At 42.1% G+C, this 14,278-nt stretch overlaps 1 protein-coding gene across 1 annotated transcript; it reads left to right on the top strand.

The window, feature by feature from the left end:
- Window positions 1-7,893: 7,893 nt before the first annotated feature.
- On the top strand, window positions 7,894-13,779 carry irx5b (iroquois homeobox 5b). Its single transcript, XM_078256000.1, has 3 exons — window positions 7,894-8,142; window positions 11,731-12,106; window positions 13,199-13,779. Exons 1-3 carry the CDS (start codon window positions 7,894-7,896, stop codon window positions 13,777-13,779), a joined length of 1,206 nt encoding a protein of 401 aa, XP_078112126.1.
- Window positions 13,780-14,278: the final 499 nt, after the last annotated feature.

The following is a 14,278-nucleotide window of genomic DNA, read 5'->3' as shown; positions in this document are numbered from 1 at the left end:
AAGCATCGGCCATTTTTCCAGGGCTTCAGCCCCGAATATAGTTTTAAATGTAGGCAACACAAAGTTAAAAAGGCTATTAACTGGGCAAGCCAAATGGCATTTTAATTTAATTTAATCTTTATTTGACAGGAACAGTGCATATTAATAAACATGTCTGTAAATGTCTAAAAAAAACAATTAGCCAAAAGGCTAGTTTTCATCTGCAGTACCTGGCCAGATGTTACAATAGGCTCCTTAAAAAACAATGATAGGTATCCTAACATGAGCGTAACATTAAATACAAAGAGTGTGCACTAGAGAAAATCACATTACATTCGTGTCTTGTATAAACAACTAAAATCACATTTCATTGTAAAAAAACACCAACATAAATATAATTAAATAAATCTATAGCCTATATAAACCATACATATAGTTCATATCAGTTGGATCAATGTTGACATTTTTGGGTTGTGACTAGCCATTGTTTTTGCATTAGACTTACATCAGTGATATGATGAGAACTCTCTTAATGATTGTGGAACTGTATTCTCAGACTGACGTCATGAAGTGGTGTATGTGTGACACGCCAATCCGTATGCCATTATTGGCGTGTTATCAAGACTCATACTCTCTTTTTAGGGTGTTCATCAACGCCGTTTGGCCTCCATTGACTTACATTACCTTGCGACTGCGTGTGAATTGACGCCGAAGACAGTAGTATGAAAGGGCGGAAATCCGCGTAGGGAGGTTGGTCGGGGGGGAGGATGGGTCAAACACAGGACTTTCACCCAGGAGACCAGGGATTGTGTCCCGCGTGTCACGTTATCTTCGTGTCCCGCGTGTCATGTTTCCTAAACTCAACCGTCGCTTTCTTCTTTTCCTAAACCCAACCCATCCGCTGTATCCGGCGCTCAAAATGTGTGCAAATAACACGCCACTTGGCTTTAGAAAGTGGCGTGTATGTTTACGAAAAGTCATGATATCACATTGGTATTCCGCTGATGTGCTGCCCTAAAGCACAAGACAGCCTGGCTGAATGCAGTATTTCTCAGTAGGATTGTGCTAAGCGCCGAACGTCCTCAAGTCCTAGAAAAGCCCCTGTCAAGGTTTCTGTGATAGGGAACGGTTTCTGTGATAGGGAACGGTTTCTGTGATAGGGAATGGTTTCTGTGATAGGTAACACTTATATGATAGGGAACTAGCCTGGGAAAACCCTGACCCTTGAAATTTGCTCTGCAAGTCCATCTGGCCAATGGCCCATTCAAGCCCATTTCCAATTTTTCCAAATCAAGGCACCAATCCTCACCTGAAGCTGTGCCAGTTCCTGCTGGATTCTGGTCCACTTCCTGTTCCTTCGAGCGGGCATAAGGTGGATCTGGATCATGTTTTTGATGCTCTGCTTCATCTTTATCCGGACCCTGAACCTGGTATGGACTGGAGTGAAGACTCTGCTGCTCCGGTCTGAGACTCTGAGGATCCTTTATGAGACTCTGAGGATCCTGGTGTGCGTCCAGGTTCATTGTCTCCTTTCTGTCAGAGAGTTCAGCTCTGAAACGAGACGCACAGATACTCAGTCTCACATATATTTGGAGCGTTATTCATCCGGACATGCATTCCTGAGATCGTCTAGTTTCAAATGATACCAACATCTTCACTCTAGCTTTAAAACAGAGACCCAGCCCTTTTTTAACCCAGCCCTAAATATTTGTAGCAGCATTGCTGGAGGAGCCTGAGAACAACGACGGCTTCTCTGTGACCGTTATAAAGAAGGAAATTAAAAAAAGGTTCATAAAGTTTTTGTCCACTTTGAATGAAGTGTGTTTTAAATTTAACTTTAAGTTTATTTATTTCAAAAAGGGACAAATGAACATTTTGAAGAATGTATATATATATATATATATATATATATATATATATATATATACAGGATTATAGCCAAAGGCTAATTTCCATCCTTAGTCCCTGACAGGTTGATGGTCCTTATAAGTTAAGTTAAATGAATAAAAAATCAGAGTAAAACATCACAATAAAAAATTACAGAAATTACAGATCAACATCAGAGGACAAATTACAGATTATCCCAGCTAATGACAACAGGTTTGATTTTGGTCGCTATTTTTTATCTGTTTTGGAAAATGAGGTGAGAGTTGATAATTCACGTATTGCAACACGGTCTCACGGCAGTTTTGTGTAATTGTCATGTTATTTATCGTACGTTATATCTATTGATTCGTGTACAACAACACGTTTATCTCGTTTTTTTCGTGGTGGCCAGCATGAAATGGGAACCATCTATTCGAGGTTGGGTTTCGGAAAAAAACAACGGGGAAAGGACTCCTCACACGCCGGGAGGCAGCCGCGGGGGACGCGCGACAATACGGGACGGTTGTGATTAGGAAAACAACGGGGAAACAAAAACGCCACACGCAGGACGCGATCCCCGGTCTCCTGGGTTAAAGTCCCGTATTGTTTGACCCATCCACCACCCCAACCAACCACCTTACGCAGATTTTCGGCTTTTCATACTACTCCGTACCGTATTCGTGCTGTGATCACGTAATATGCTTCCCATTGAAATACATTACTTTACATTTTTGTGCTGGTCACCACGAAAAAAACGAGAAAAACATCCCCGTGAACACGAATCAATACATTAAATAACGTGACCATTTCACGAACTGCCTGGGTTGACGCGCTTGGTATAGAGTTCCAGGTATTGGTTGCTCTAAAGGAAAAAATGGCCTGGCCAAATGCACTTCTCCTAAAGATGATGAAAGTCCTGATTATTTACATGGATTGGTGATGTTGATTTCGGGGCTGTTTCATGTTAAACTGAAAGGATCTTACTCTTTAAAGGTCCAATGTGTAGGAGTTTCTCCCATCTAGCGTTGAGATCATATATCAATCAACTCTCTGGCTCCACGCAGTTCAAAGTACGTATTCCAGCTACGGTAGCCTTCACACTTCAAGAAGACGGCCTCTTGCTCGTTTCAATCTCCTTTTTCTGGGCGAAGAAGACGAAGACTCCTGTTCCTGAAATTTGGATTTTGAATACGTGTGGTCCTCCATGTTTCCTTCTTCAAACCTGCCGGGGCCGGGAAGCTACGATACCCGTTAGCAGCATTAGCAGCAGCTGTGAGCTTATCATGTGACAGAGAAAACCTGAAAGGTGGAGCAGTATGTCCTGTATGTCCCTTATACACACTAAGGTGGAGCAGTATGTCCTGTATGTCCCTTATACACACACTAAGCTGGAGCAGTATGTCCTGTATGTCTCTTACAAGATGGAGCTTGAATATGGAGCGTCTGCCCCAGTTCATGTAAACGCAAATGTAACATTTCAAACCAAAAGGAATCCTCTGAATTGATGGTGGAGGTCAATATTCATGAAAAAGGACACGTTTGTGAACGGGCAACACAGATTTAGATAATGAACAACTAAACAGGTTCCACACTGGACCTTTAACAAAAAGGATCTTTCTCTGCTGCAGCTCTGCAATCATCTCTTTCAGAGAAACGGTTTCTTTGATTAACACATTTGAATCTCTGATATTGTCTTTTTATCCAGTGTATGACAGGTAACACTAAGAGAAAATCGTCCTGCGGCAGTTTTTAACTATATATGAACGTGTACTGTGTCTCATCTGAAGCCATTATATCTGCTCTGTGAAGTCTCCGCACTTCACAGCAACGTTTCCTGCATTAATAGAGAAATCCCACGGGTGGTAATTATGTTTGAGCACAGATAACAAGGATTGCATTTCATACTTGGATAATAACTATTAAAAAGGAGTGTTTTCCAATTAATTAAACACACTGTCTTTAAGTAACCTCTGGACATTTGGCCCGCGGGCTAAGCTAATTCATGAGCTGCTGTGGGGGAAACAAACGAGCGCTCCTTTCATGTGAAAAACCTTCACAAAAGAGTCGCCACCGCGGAGAATACGAGGAGAACATTTCCCTGAATATTCAACTTTGTACATGCAAATTGTTAACATAACTTTTTGATATGATAAAAGCGCGTTACGGTGTCGTCTCGGGCCCCCCCGGGGGTGATGGAGGGGGTCTCGACTCAGCGATGATGAAAGAGGCGTCAGAGCTTTTCCGCACCATTACTCAGTACTGTATTTAAGGAGACGCCTCTGGAGTATCATCACCAGCAGAGGGGAATAAGAGGTGTGTTCACCTCCGCCTGCCGCCGCGCAGCGCTTTAATGAAAGATGCTTAAAAAAGCGTGAAAATGCCATCCCATAATCTGCTGGACCCATCTGTAGAGGAGCAGCTTAAGAGCCGGCGGTGCAGCCATGCTCGTGATGTGCTTAGAGACTCCTTAAGGAGAATGTTTCCACATTACTCTGGCTTCATTACGCCAAATCAATATTCAGTTAGCAGCGCGGGTTATAGACTCCGCCGGGAATCAAACCGCACAACTGCTCCGGGAAAATGAGAGCCGCTTGAATTTGATGTTTCTTTTACAGAGAGAAACTGTCAGCTGGGGCCTTCAGCGAGCTACATGACAGTTTATTCAATTCAAACTACGTTATTTATCCCTAAAGGGAAATTCAATTTTGCAGTCAACCAGTCACACAGAACAACAAACAGAGCAGAATAATCATCGCAATCATTCAATCAACCAACATGTCAGCAGCAAGTCAACAAATGGGAAACCCAGGCAACAGCAGCAAAGCACACACATGTTGCTAAATATAAGATGAATTATGTAAATATACAACCATAATCCAACTTAAGTGAAGTAATAAATACATAATTCAAAGCATTATGCTTCCCCAGAATTACAAGCTCTGGATGCATCGAAAAGAATCTACAAGAAAGAACATGGCCAGAATTACCCATGATTCCCTTTGTTTTTAATGACGCCTGAGTGAATGTTCTTAGCTTTTTGTCTTCAAGTTGTTATTGTGTTGTTATTGTTGGAGCTTGTATTGCAAGACTAATGTCATAACATCTATCCATCTATCTATCTATCTATCTATCTATCATCTATCTCTCTATCTATCTATCTATCTATCTATCTATCTATCTATCTATCTATCTATCTATCTATCTATCTATCTAGCATCTATCATCTATCTATCATCTAGCATCTATCATCTATCTTTCTATCTATCCATCTATCCATCTATCTATCTATCTATCTATCTATCTATCTATCTATCTATCTATCTATCTTTCTATCTATCTATCTATCTATCTAGCATCTATCTATCTATCTAGCATCTATCATCTATCTATCTATCTTTCTATCTATCCATCTATCCATCTATCTATCTAGCATCTATCATCTATCTATCATCTATCATCTATCATCTATCTATCTATCTATCATCTATCCATCTATCTATCTATCTATCTATCCATCTATCATCTATCTATCTATCTATCCATCTATCATCTATCTATCTATCTATCCATCAGTCCACTCACTCTGACATCTCTCCATCAGTGCATGAATAGGTCCTGAGCGTGTGTGTCTGTGTTTCAGGCCTGTTTGTAGTGATTTGTGATGACTCTGTGATGACAGAGTGGAAATTGTAATTTCCCCACTGGGGATCAATAAAAAAAGTATAATTAGTTGTCTTCACACCATTGAACAGAAATGTCAGAAAAAGTATCGATTTTCCCCCCAAAAAAATGTCGGAAAAAGTGGCAAAAATAATGAAAAAAATTTGAAAAAGGCTTCTAACAATACTAAAAATATTAGAACATTTTGTCTGCAGAACTTGTTTTGAACTTGTCTTAAGCATCACAGTAATCCAGTGATTGTTGACATTGGACTTCCTGTTTACATTCCCAAAGCATTATGGGAACTGTAGTGAAGTTAAGGTTAAGTTGTAATCTTAGAGCTAGTTGGATTTTCCCTTCAAACAGAAGTAAGTGAAAGAATAATAACAGAAGTGATATCAGGATGCACACAACTAATCAAGAGAGAATGAAACAGATAGCTGGCTGCAGAAACAAAATGAGAGGATGTGTTCAGACAGGGCCGGCGCCTTAAAAAGCTTCAGGACAGTTCTGTAATTAGGATCAACGGATATTAATCAGCAAAGCTTTTACCTGCAGACCTGGAGGACTCATGCAGCCTCTGTTCCTCTGTTCACCCGGAGCAGAGACAACACGGAGACTTCACCATCAACAGACCGGAGCGACGATGTGTTTCTGCTGCTCCCTCATCTGTGACCAAGGCTGACGGGACTCTCACTCTTCAGTCTTCTTCAGATGCTCCGATGCTAATTATAGGACAAACAAATCAGATTAGACTGTGGCAAAGTGAGCCGAGCTTAGACACACTCTGACCCTGTTAACCCCACAAGCTCTGTCTGTGCATCGTTGTCTTTAAATCATTCTAAATACTACACGGAACACGAGTGTTTGTCCACCAAATGAAAGTCTGAATCACCAGCGTAGTAGCTCACTGAGGCTGACTGTGATGTAGGCGCAGCACATGTGGACAAACTGTGCTGTCAGTGAAGGGAACTTAATGGACCTTTTTCACAGCAGACATTTTGACTTGACATAGCAGGAAAAGCACAGCTGGAATTGTTAACCTTAACAATGGCTCAGTTCCATCTAGTGTCCCAGTAAGATATTTCAGTGAGTCAGCATGAACAACACCAGGACCTCTCCTAAGGGGAATGCATAATGGTTTTGAATACACCTGTGCTTTTCCTGCTATGACATGTCAACATGTCTGCCGTGAAAAAGGTCTATATTGGAATAGCCGGCTGTGTGCACTGAGGGGGCCATACATATTCCACTTTTAATAAGCCTCATCTCAAACATTAAGGCTTAAAGCAAACCAGATATGTGATCACTTTAGTTTTAAAGTCTGAGTCTAAGTCTTCGATTCTTAAGGTGTGACTACTAGAAGACTTAGAAAAGACTATGGTCTGACACCATCTCACATCTACCGTTAAACACTGTCACCAGATGTAAAGACTGGAGATCTTGCAGGGTCACACATTGCAAACTTTAACCAAGCTAGCTAGACTTTAGTCTTTTCAGTATTCTAGGGTAGTGTACACTATGATGGTCCAGACTCTCAGGATTTCATTCAGATATTAGTCAGAGACAGAGGAATGGTTTGGTGTCTGAACCCCTGCCCAGGTTTCGATGTATTGATTGTGGAGGACAGGCCTTTAGGGGGCGACAAGCCTGTAGGGGACGACAGGCCTGTAGGGGACGACAGGCCTGTAGGGGACGACAGGCCTGTAGGGGACGACAGGCCTGTAGGGGGCGCTGTGATTAGCAAACATCATTCATATTAATGTGTTGTGTTTGATGTTTCAGCTGCTGTTTGATCAAATGAAACTGATGTAAACTCATTATTGGACGATTATTCATTTTGTATATTAACACTCTCAAGTCTCTCTCTCTCTCTCTCTCTCTCTCTCTCTCTCTCTCTCTGTCTCTCTCTCTCTCTCTCTCTCTCTCTCTCTCTCTCTCTCTCTCTCTCTCTCTCTCTCTCTCTCTCTCTCTCTCTCTCTCTCTCTCTCTCTCTCTCTCTCTCTCTCTCTCTCTCTCTCTCTCTCTCTCTCTCTCTCTCTCTCTCTCTCTCTCTCTCTCGCTCTCTCTCTCTCTCTCTCTCTCTCTCTCTCTCTCTCTCTCTCTCTCTCTCTCTCTCTCTCTCTCTCTCTCTCTCTCTCTCTCTCTCTCTCTCTCTCTCTCTCTCTCTCTTCCTCTCAGTGTTGAGTCTCTCAGCAGCAGCTAGAAACACACAAACTGAACTGATGCTCCTGGACTTTCCTCCGTTTTTAAACCTCCTCTTCCCTCCTCCTCCTCTTCCTCCTCCTCCTCTTCTCTTCCCTCTGCTGTCTCGGGGAACCGCGTGCTTTGGCTCTCCGATGTGAGGAGTTGGCCCGTGCGTAATAGTCGGGCTCCGTGTGCGCCGCCATGGCTTATCCTCCTCAGGGTTTCCTGTTCCAGCCGTCCGTGTCTCTGGCTCTGCACTCCTGTCCGTCCTTCGGCTCCGGACTCCTCCTGGGACCGAGGACGGAGGAGCTGGGCCGCTCCTCTTCGGGCTCAGCCTTCGCTCCGTACTCGGGATCAGCGAACTCTCCCGGTTTCAGCTCGCAGCTCCCGTACGGCGGGGAGCCCCGGGCCGCCGCCGCCGCCGCCGCCGCCGCGCTCGGCTCCTTTGTGGTGAGTGTCCTCAGCGGAGTCATCTTTATTTACAGACTATATCACATGTATTAAACAGGGTTTCGAATGAACTTTGTGTCCAGAATGCAGCCAGAGGGTTAATGAATGAAATGGCAGATTTCAAACCATCTGCATCGCATTTTGGGTTAACTTCTGTTGTTTTAAATGCAGAACTTTCTGTCCAATGGCTAATGGATGTTCAAATGTTATCAACAGATTAAGATTGTTTATTTTTTATTTACTTATTTTTGTTGTGGCTGGTGAGTGAAGCAAATCTAACAGCCACTCGCATATTTCACCAGCATTTAGCGTTTTCGAGGGGGTCCCAACATATAACACAATCATTATCATCATAACAGCAGATACATACAACACAACTATCAAAACGACAACGGGCAAAACCATCTTCATTCATACAATCATAAGAAACATAGAAAGACTATACAACCTCCTGAATAGGAACATGATTTGATCCATGAGTTAGAATAATAAGGATGCAAAAGAAAGACAAGTGTAGAGCAGTTACAAGTAGAGGTTTGCAGGTTTCAAATTGTCCAAGAGGCACGAGTGAGATGATTTTGAAGGAAGTGTATTAATAATAATATCACACACGTTGAACCGAAACACTTTCCAACCAACGCAGAGAGTTTGTAATCTGCCTCCAGATAAAACGACCTTAACCCAGACACAGAGCAGCGGGTTGGCTTCTGGTTCCGGGGTTCTAGTTGGAGATAGAAACCCAAAAAGAATCGCTCGTGATCGCAAACTGAGGAGTGTCAAAGAAACGGAAACGGACATTTAAACATGAAATAATGTGGACAGCTTCAGCTGCTAACTGTAGTTCAACCTCGGGGCTAAATGGAGTTATTTATTGATCACGAGAAAAGTCTCTTCAATTTCATGTTTTCTTTTTTTTACATTTTTAGTGAAATTAAATTCAGAAGAGGAAAACTAAAAACCCGCGAGCTGTGTAGAGATGAAAAAAAAAAGAAATCACTTTTTTAAATTTCAGATGGGTGTTTTTTCTCACCCGACATCATTTTGCACTTTTTAATTTAATCTGTTTTGTTTTTATTTTTTTCCTTCTTTCTCATGAATTTAAACCAAATATTTACCTGGAATACATTTGAGAGATTAAAATGCATTTTTAATTTATTTATGATTTATTAGAGAATCACCCGAAACAAACTGAATCCATCCAGATGTGTGAAATGAATCTAAGCAGATTCAAATAATATTTAATAGTTTGTTTGTGGAAGTTGCAGCTTTATTCTGAAATATTTAAAGATTTAAAGAAAGTCAGGTTCATTATCTATCTAATAGATCTAACTAATCTGCTCTGGTGCAAAACAATGAAAAATAAAACAGAAATAAACAGAAATACTGCCACAGTCAAGAACATAAATGTAGAAAAATGACCACAACATATGAAGAAGATACTATTCAAATACTACAAGTGTTATGACCAAATATGTGACGTGTAGAGATGCAAAGATGAATGCTTAGTTAATACATTAATGTGCAACTAGTATGAGTCATTTTTGATAATAAAACAGGTAAACTTGTGTGCTGTCAGCTTGTTAAATGTTTCTTCTCTCCTCTGGGACAGTCAACTGAACCCTCCTTCCTTCTGTCCCTTTCTTTCTTTCCTTCCCTACCTCTTTTACATACTTCCTTTCTTATGTTTTCTTCCCTACTTCCCGTTTTTTATCCTTATTTATTCTTCCTTTGCTTTCTTTCCATTATTTCTTTCTTCCCTCTTCTTTTCTTCCTTCCTTCCCTCCTTACATACTTTCTTAAAAACTTACTTAAAGTGTAGATCTGCAAAGATTCATTGATTAGTTATCAAATGTTAAATTAATCTGACAATCCATTAATCAGTTTGAGTCATTTTTTTAATGATATATCAGGTAAACGTGTGTGATGTCAGCGTGTTAAATGTGAATATTTTCTAGATTCTTCTCTCCTCTGGGACAGGAAACTGAATCCTCCTTCCTTCCTCTCTCTGTTTCTCTCTTTCCTTCTCTACCTCTTTTACGTACATACTTCTACTACTGAAACTTCTCTACATACTTCCCTTCAACGATGATACAAATAGTTTGTTGCAGCCCTAAAAATCTGTTTATGAATTTGAATCTGTGCAGTTTCGTGCAGGATGTGCAAGAACATAATAATAATAATAATAATATTAATATTAATATTAATAATAATGATAATGATAATAATAATAACAATAACAATAATAATAATAATAATAATAATGATAATATTAATATTACTATTAATAATAATGATAATGATAATAATAATAACAATAATAATAATGATAATACTAATGATAATAATGATAATAATAATAATAACAATAATAATAATAATAATAATAACAATAACAATAATCATAATAATAATAATAATAATAATAATAATAATAACAATAATAATAATAATAATAATAATAATAATGTGAGATTTAAAGACAGACAGCAGTAGAGATAAAATGATAACGTGCTTCTGGATGCACGGTGCGGCCGTGTGCAAATTAAAACCTGTTTGTGTGTTTTAATTAAAGCTTTTTTTAAGCGATAGTCACATTAAGATTAGTAATCTGTTCTCCGCTGAAGAGCTGCCAAGAAAAACAGCTTCGGCTTGCAGACAGAAGACAGTCTGACAGAAAACAGTCTGACAGAAGACAGTCTGACAGAAAACAGTCTGACAGAAAACAGTGTGACAGAAAACAGTCTGACAGAAGACAGTCTGACAGAAAACAGTCTGACAGAAGACAGTCTGACAGAAAACAGTCTGACAGAAGACACTCTGACGTGTGTGTGAAGTTGAGCTGAGGACAGAAAACTGGCGTGGTAATGGTCGGTCCCCGGGCCTCTAGAGAAGAACGCCACGCAGGCCAAGGAGCAGGAGGACAAGAATTTAAAACACTCGATGTTTCGATTCAAAACTATCAGCATTTGAATGATCCGATATCGATGCTTTAAATCCTGAGAAGGATCTTTTTAGAATAGAATAGAATGCCTTTTATTGTCACTATACACATGTACAAGATTAAAAGCAACTCCTTTTCCAGTCCATGTACATAAAATAAATATAACAACATGGAATAAAATAAGTATAGCATATGTATAGTAGCAAAATAGGGCAGTAAGGTGCACAGTTCTGAGACGCTATATACATATAATATATATATATATATATATGGTTTTATATACAGTGTGAAATGTAGTGTGGGTTATTGCACATTATTTGAATATTGCCCAATAGTGGTGATCATATTCAATGAGTGATAGATATTGGACAATGAGAGTAATGATATTGCACAGTATTATCAATATTATCAATAGTATTAAATATTTTGGAGTTTTCGCTGCCCTTTTCAATAAAACATTTGCATTTTTCTCACCTTTTTAGAGGACTTTTGAAAAGCAAAGGAAACAGAGAGTTTTTTTTTTTACTTTAGGAAACAAACTGAGCTACGTCACGTTCTGAGTCACGTGGTAACCTTCAGGAAGTGAAGTAACATCTGATTTTTCAGGGAAGGACATTCTTTAATAATCTCTCCATTTCCTGTTTCAGAGTCCAGGGTATGATCCGTCCTCGGGTGTCTCCGGCTCCTTGGACTACCACCCGTTTGGGGCCCTGGGGCCCTATCCTTACGGAGACCCCGCCTACAGGAAGAACGCCACGCGGGACGCTACGGCCACGCTGAAGGCCTGGCTCAACGAGCACCGGAAGAACCCGTACCCCACCAAGGGAGAAAAGATCATGCTGGCCATCATCACCAAGATGACGCTGACGCAGGTGTCCACCTGGTTTGCCAACGCACGGCGGCGCCTGAAGAAGGAGAACAAGATGACGTGGACGCCGAGGAACCGGAGCGAGGACGAGGAGGACGAAGACAACATCGACCTGGAGAGAAATGACGACGAGCTGGAGACCAAGAGAGAAGAGGGTGAGTCAGGATGAACAAATCGTTGCAGCTTTAATGCTGTTTATAGTTTTATTTTGTTGGTATTTCTGCATGTTCATGTTTCATATCAGACTGATCTGTGAATCTATGGGCCCTATTATAACGATCTAAGCGCACGGCGTGAAGCGCCTGGCGCAGGTGCGTTTAAGGCGTGTCCAAATCCACTTTTGCTAGTTTGACGGCGGAAAAAAGGATCCGTGCGCCGGGCCATGGTTCAAAAGGGTTGTACTTAGTGTCTTCATTAATCAGAGGTGTGTTTTGGGCGAAACATGCAATCAACCAACCAGAGTTTCAGAGTAGGAGCATTTTACTAATGCTCTGTTAAAATAACAATGAAATACTGCGTTATTGACTTTAGACCAGGTTTTTGTTGGTCAATGGTGCCATCACTTCCCGCTGCCTCAAGATAGCAATACTCCCAGAATGCACCTGAACACACCTCCCTGTAAGAGCAGCACGCCCAGAATGCACCTGAACACACCTCCCTGTAAGAGCAGCACGCCCAGAATGCACCTGAACACACCTCCCTGTAAGACCAGCACGCCCAGAATGCACCTGAACACACCTCCCTGTAAGACCAGCACGCCCAGAATGCACCTGAACACACCTCCCTGTAAGACCAGCATGCCCAGAATGCACCTGAACACACCTCCCTGTAAGACCAGCATTCCCAGAATGCACCTGAACACACCTCCCTGTAAGACCAGCACGCCCAGAATGCACCTGAACACACCTCCCTGTAAGACCAGCACGCCCAGAATGCACCTGAACACACCTCCCTGTAAGACCAGCATGCCCAGAATGCACCTGAACACACCTCCCTGTAAGACCAGCATGCCCATGGGCCACAGATGGGCGCAGGTGCATTTGCTATTTAACGACGCAGGTGCTGGACGGGAAACTGACAACTACGTGGGTCTTAAACTAGCAAAGACACTTGTGTCAGGTTTTGAGCCGCGCCGGGTGCAACATAGGGCCCTGTGAGTTCTTTTGTTTGTTTGTTAAATATACCGAAATCTGTGTCAGGTGTTTTAAAACCAAAGTAAACCAAAACTCTCCTGTGTGTTTGTGCAGCTTCTCGTCTTCCTGCCTCTGTGGGGACCGCCTGTGTATTGGTGTACAGAGAGGACAGCGGTAGCAGCAGCGACACCGACCCAGACTTTAAAGACTCGGGGGACCGGAGGCTGCCGCTCCTCCCTGGCCCCACTCCTCCCCAAAACGCACCCCCGGTGACGGTCAGAGTGCTGGAGACGGAGCAACCGCTGAGCCCACCATCTAAAAAGCACGTTGACTCCTGCGGCGCCATCCAGGGACCGAACCCGGCTCCAAAACCCAAACTGTGGTCCCTGGCTGAAATCGCCACTTCTTCGGATAAAAGTAAAGGATCTAGTGACTCTTTGCAGAGCGGGGGGGCCCCGGCCCGGACGCCGTACCTGCACAACCCCGCCCTGCCCCGACACCTCTACTACGCCTCCCCCTTCGTCCCGGGATGCTCGAGCTACGGTGCTCTGGGGCCGCTGCATGGTGGCTCACCCTTAAGCGGATTACAGCAGACGATGCTGCAGAGAGCCGAGGCGATGGCCAGAGACTGCAAACTGCGCAGTCAGAGCCAGATGGAGCTGCACAAACTCAAGGAAGGCATGACGAACCTTTGAACACTTTATTCACCGAGACCGGTGAACCTAGGTAGACGCTCGATCAATAGATACACGTGTCGACTTTAACATGGGCAGGCGTCAACACTTCAGGCTTTAACACTGTTCAACACACGTTTGTTTACACTTTACTATTTTGGTTGCTTTGGCATACTTTTTAAAATGCTGGGTCAAGACTTTTGGTGTCATTTTTAGACGCTCTGGGTAGGGTGTCATTTTTTTAACGTGCAGGATAAAACCACTAAATTAGGGCTAGGGAAAGATGGTGGGTGGGGTCTTTACTGTTGTCTCTCTTCATACTACTCTCTACTGTTGTCTCTCTTCATACTACTCTCTACTGTTGTCTCTCTACATATTACTCTCTACTGTTGTCTCTCTACATACTACTCTCTACCGTTGTCTCTCTGCGTACGTTGTCTCTCTACATACTACTCTCCACCATTGTCTCTCTACATACTACTCTCTACCGTTGTCTTTCTATATACTACTCTCTACTGCT

This window comes from Sander vitreus, chromosome 8 (assembly GCF_031162955.1).
Source record: "Sander vitreus isolate 19-12246 chromosome 8, sanVit1, whole genome shotgun sequence".
NCBI lineage: Eukaryota > Metazoa > Chordata > Actinopteri > Perciformes > Percidae > Sander > Sander vitreus.
Note: the sequence above shows the minus strand (reverse complement) of the source record. Positions and strands in the feature narration are given on the sequence as shown.

Coding starts and splice junctions, on each gene's coding strand:
- irx5b (XM_078256000.1), top strand. CDS start 7,894: ATGGCTTATCCTCCTCAGGGTTTCCTGTTCCAGCCGTCCGTGTCTCTG. Junction 8,143..11,730: donor CCGCGCTCGGCTCCTTTGTG/GTGAGTGTCCTC, acceptor TTCCTGTTTCAG/AGTCCAGGGTATGATCCGTC. Junction 12,107..13,198: donor GGAGACCAAGAGAGAAGAGG/GTGAGTCAGGAT, acceptor GTGTTTGTGCAG/CTTCTCGTCTTCCTGCCTCT.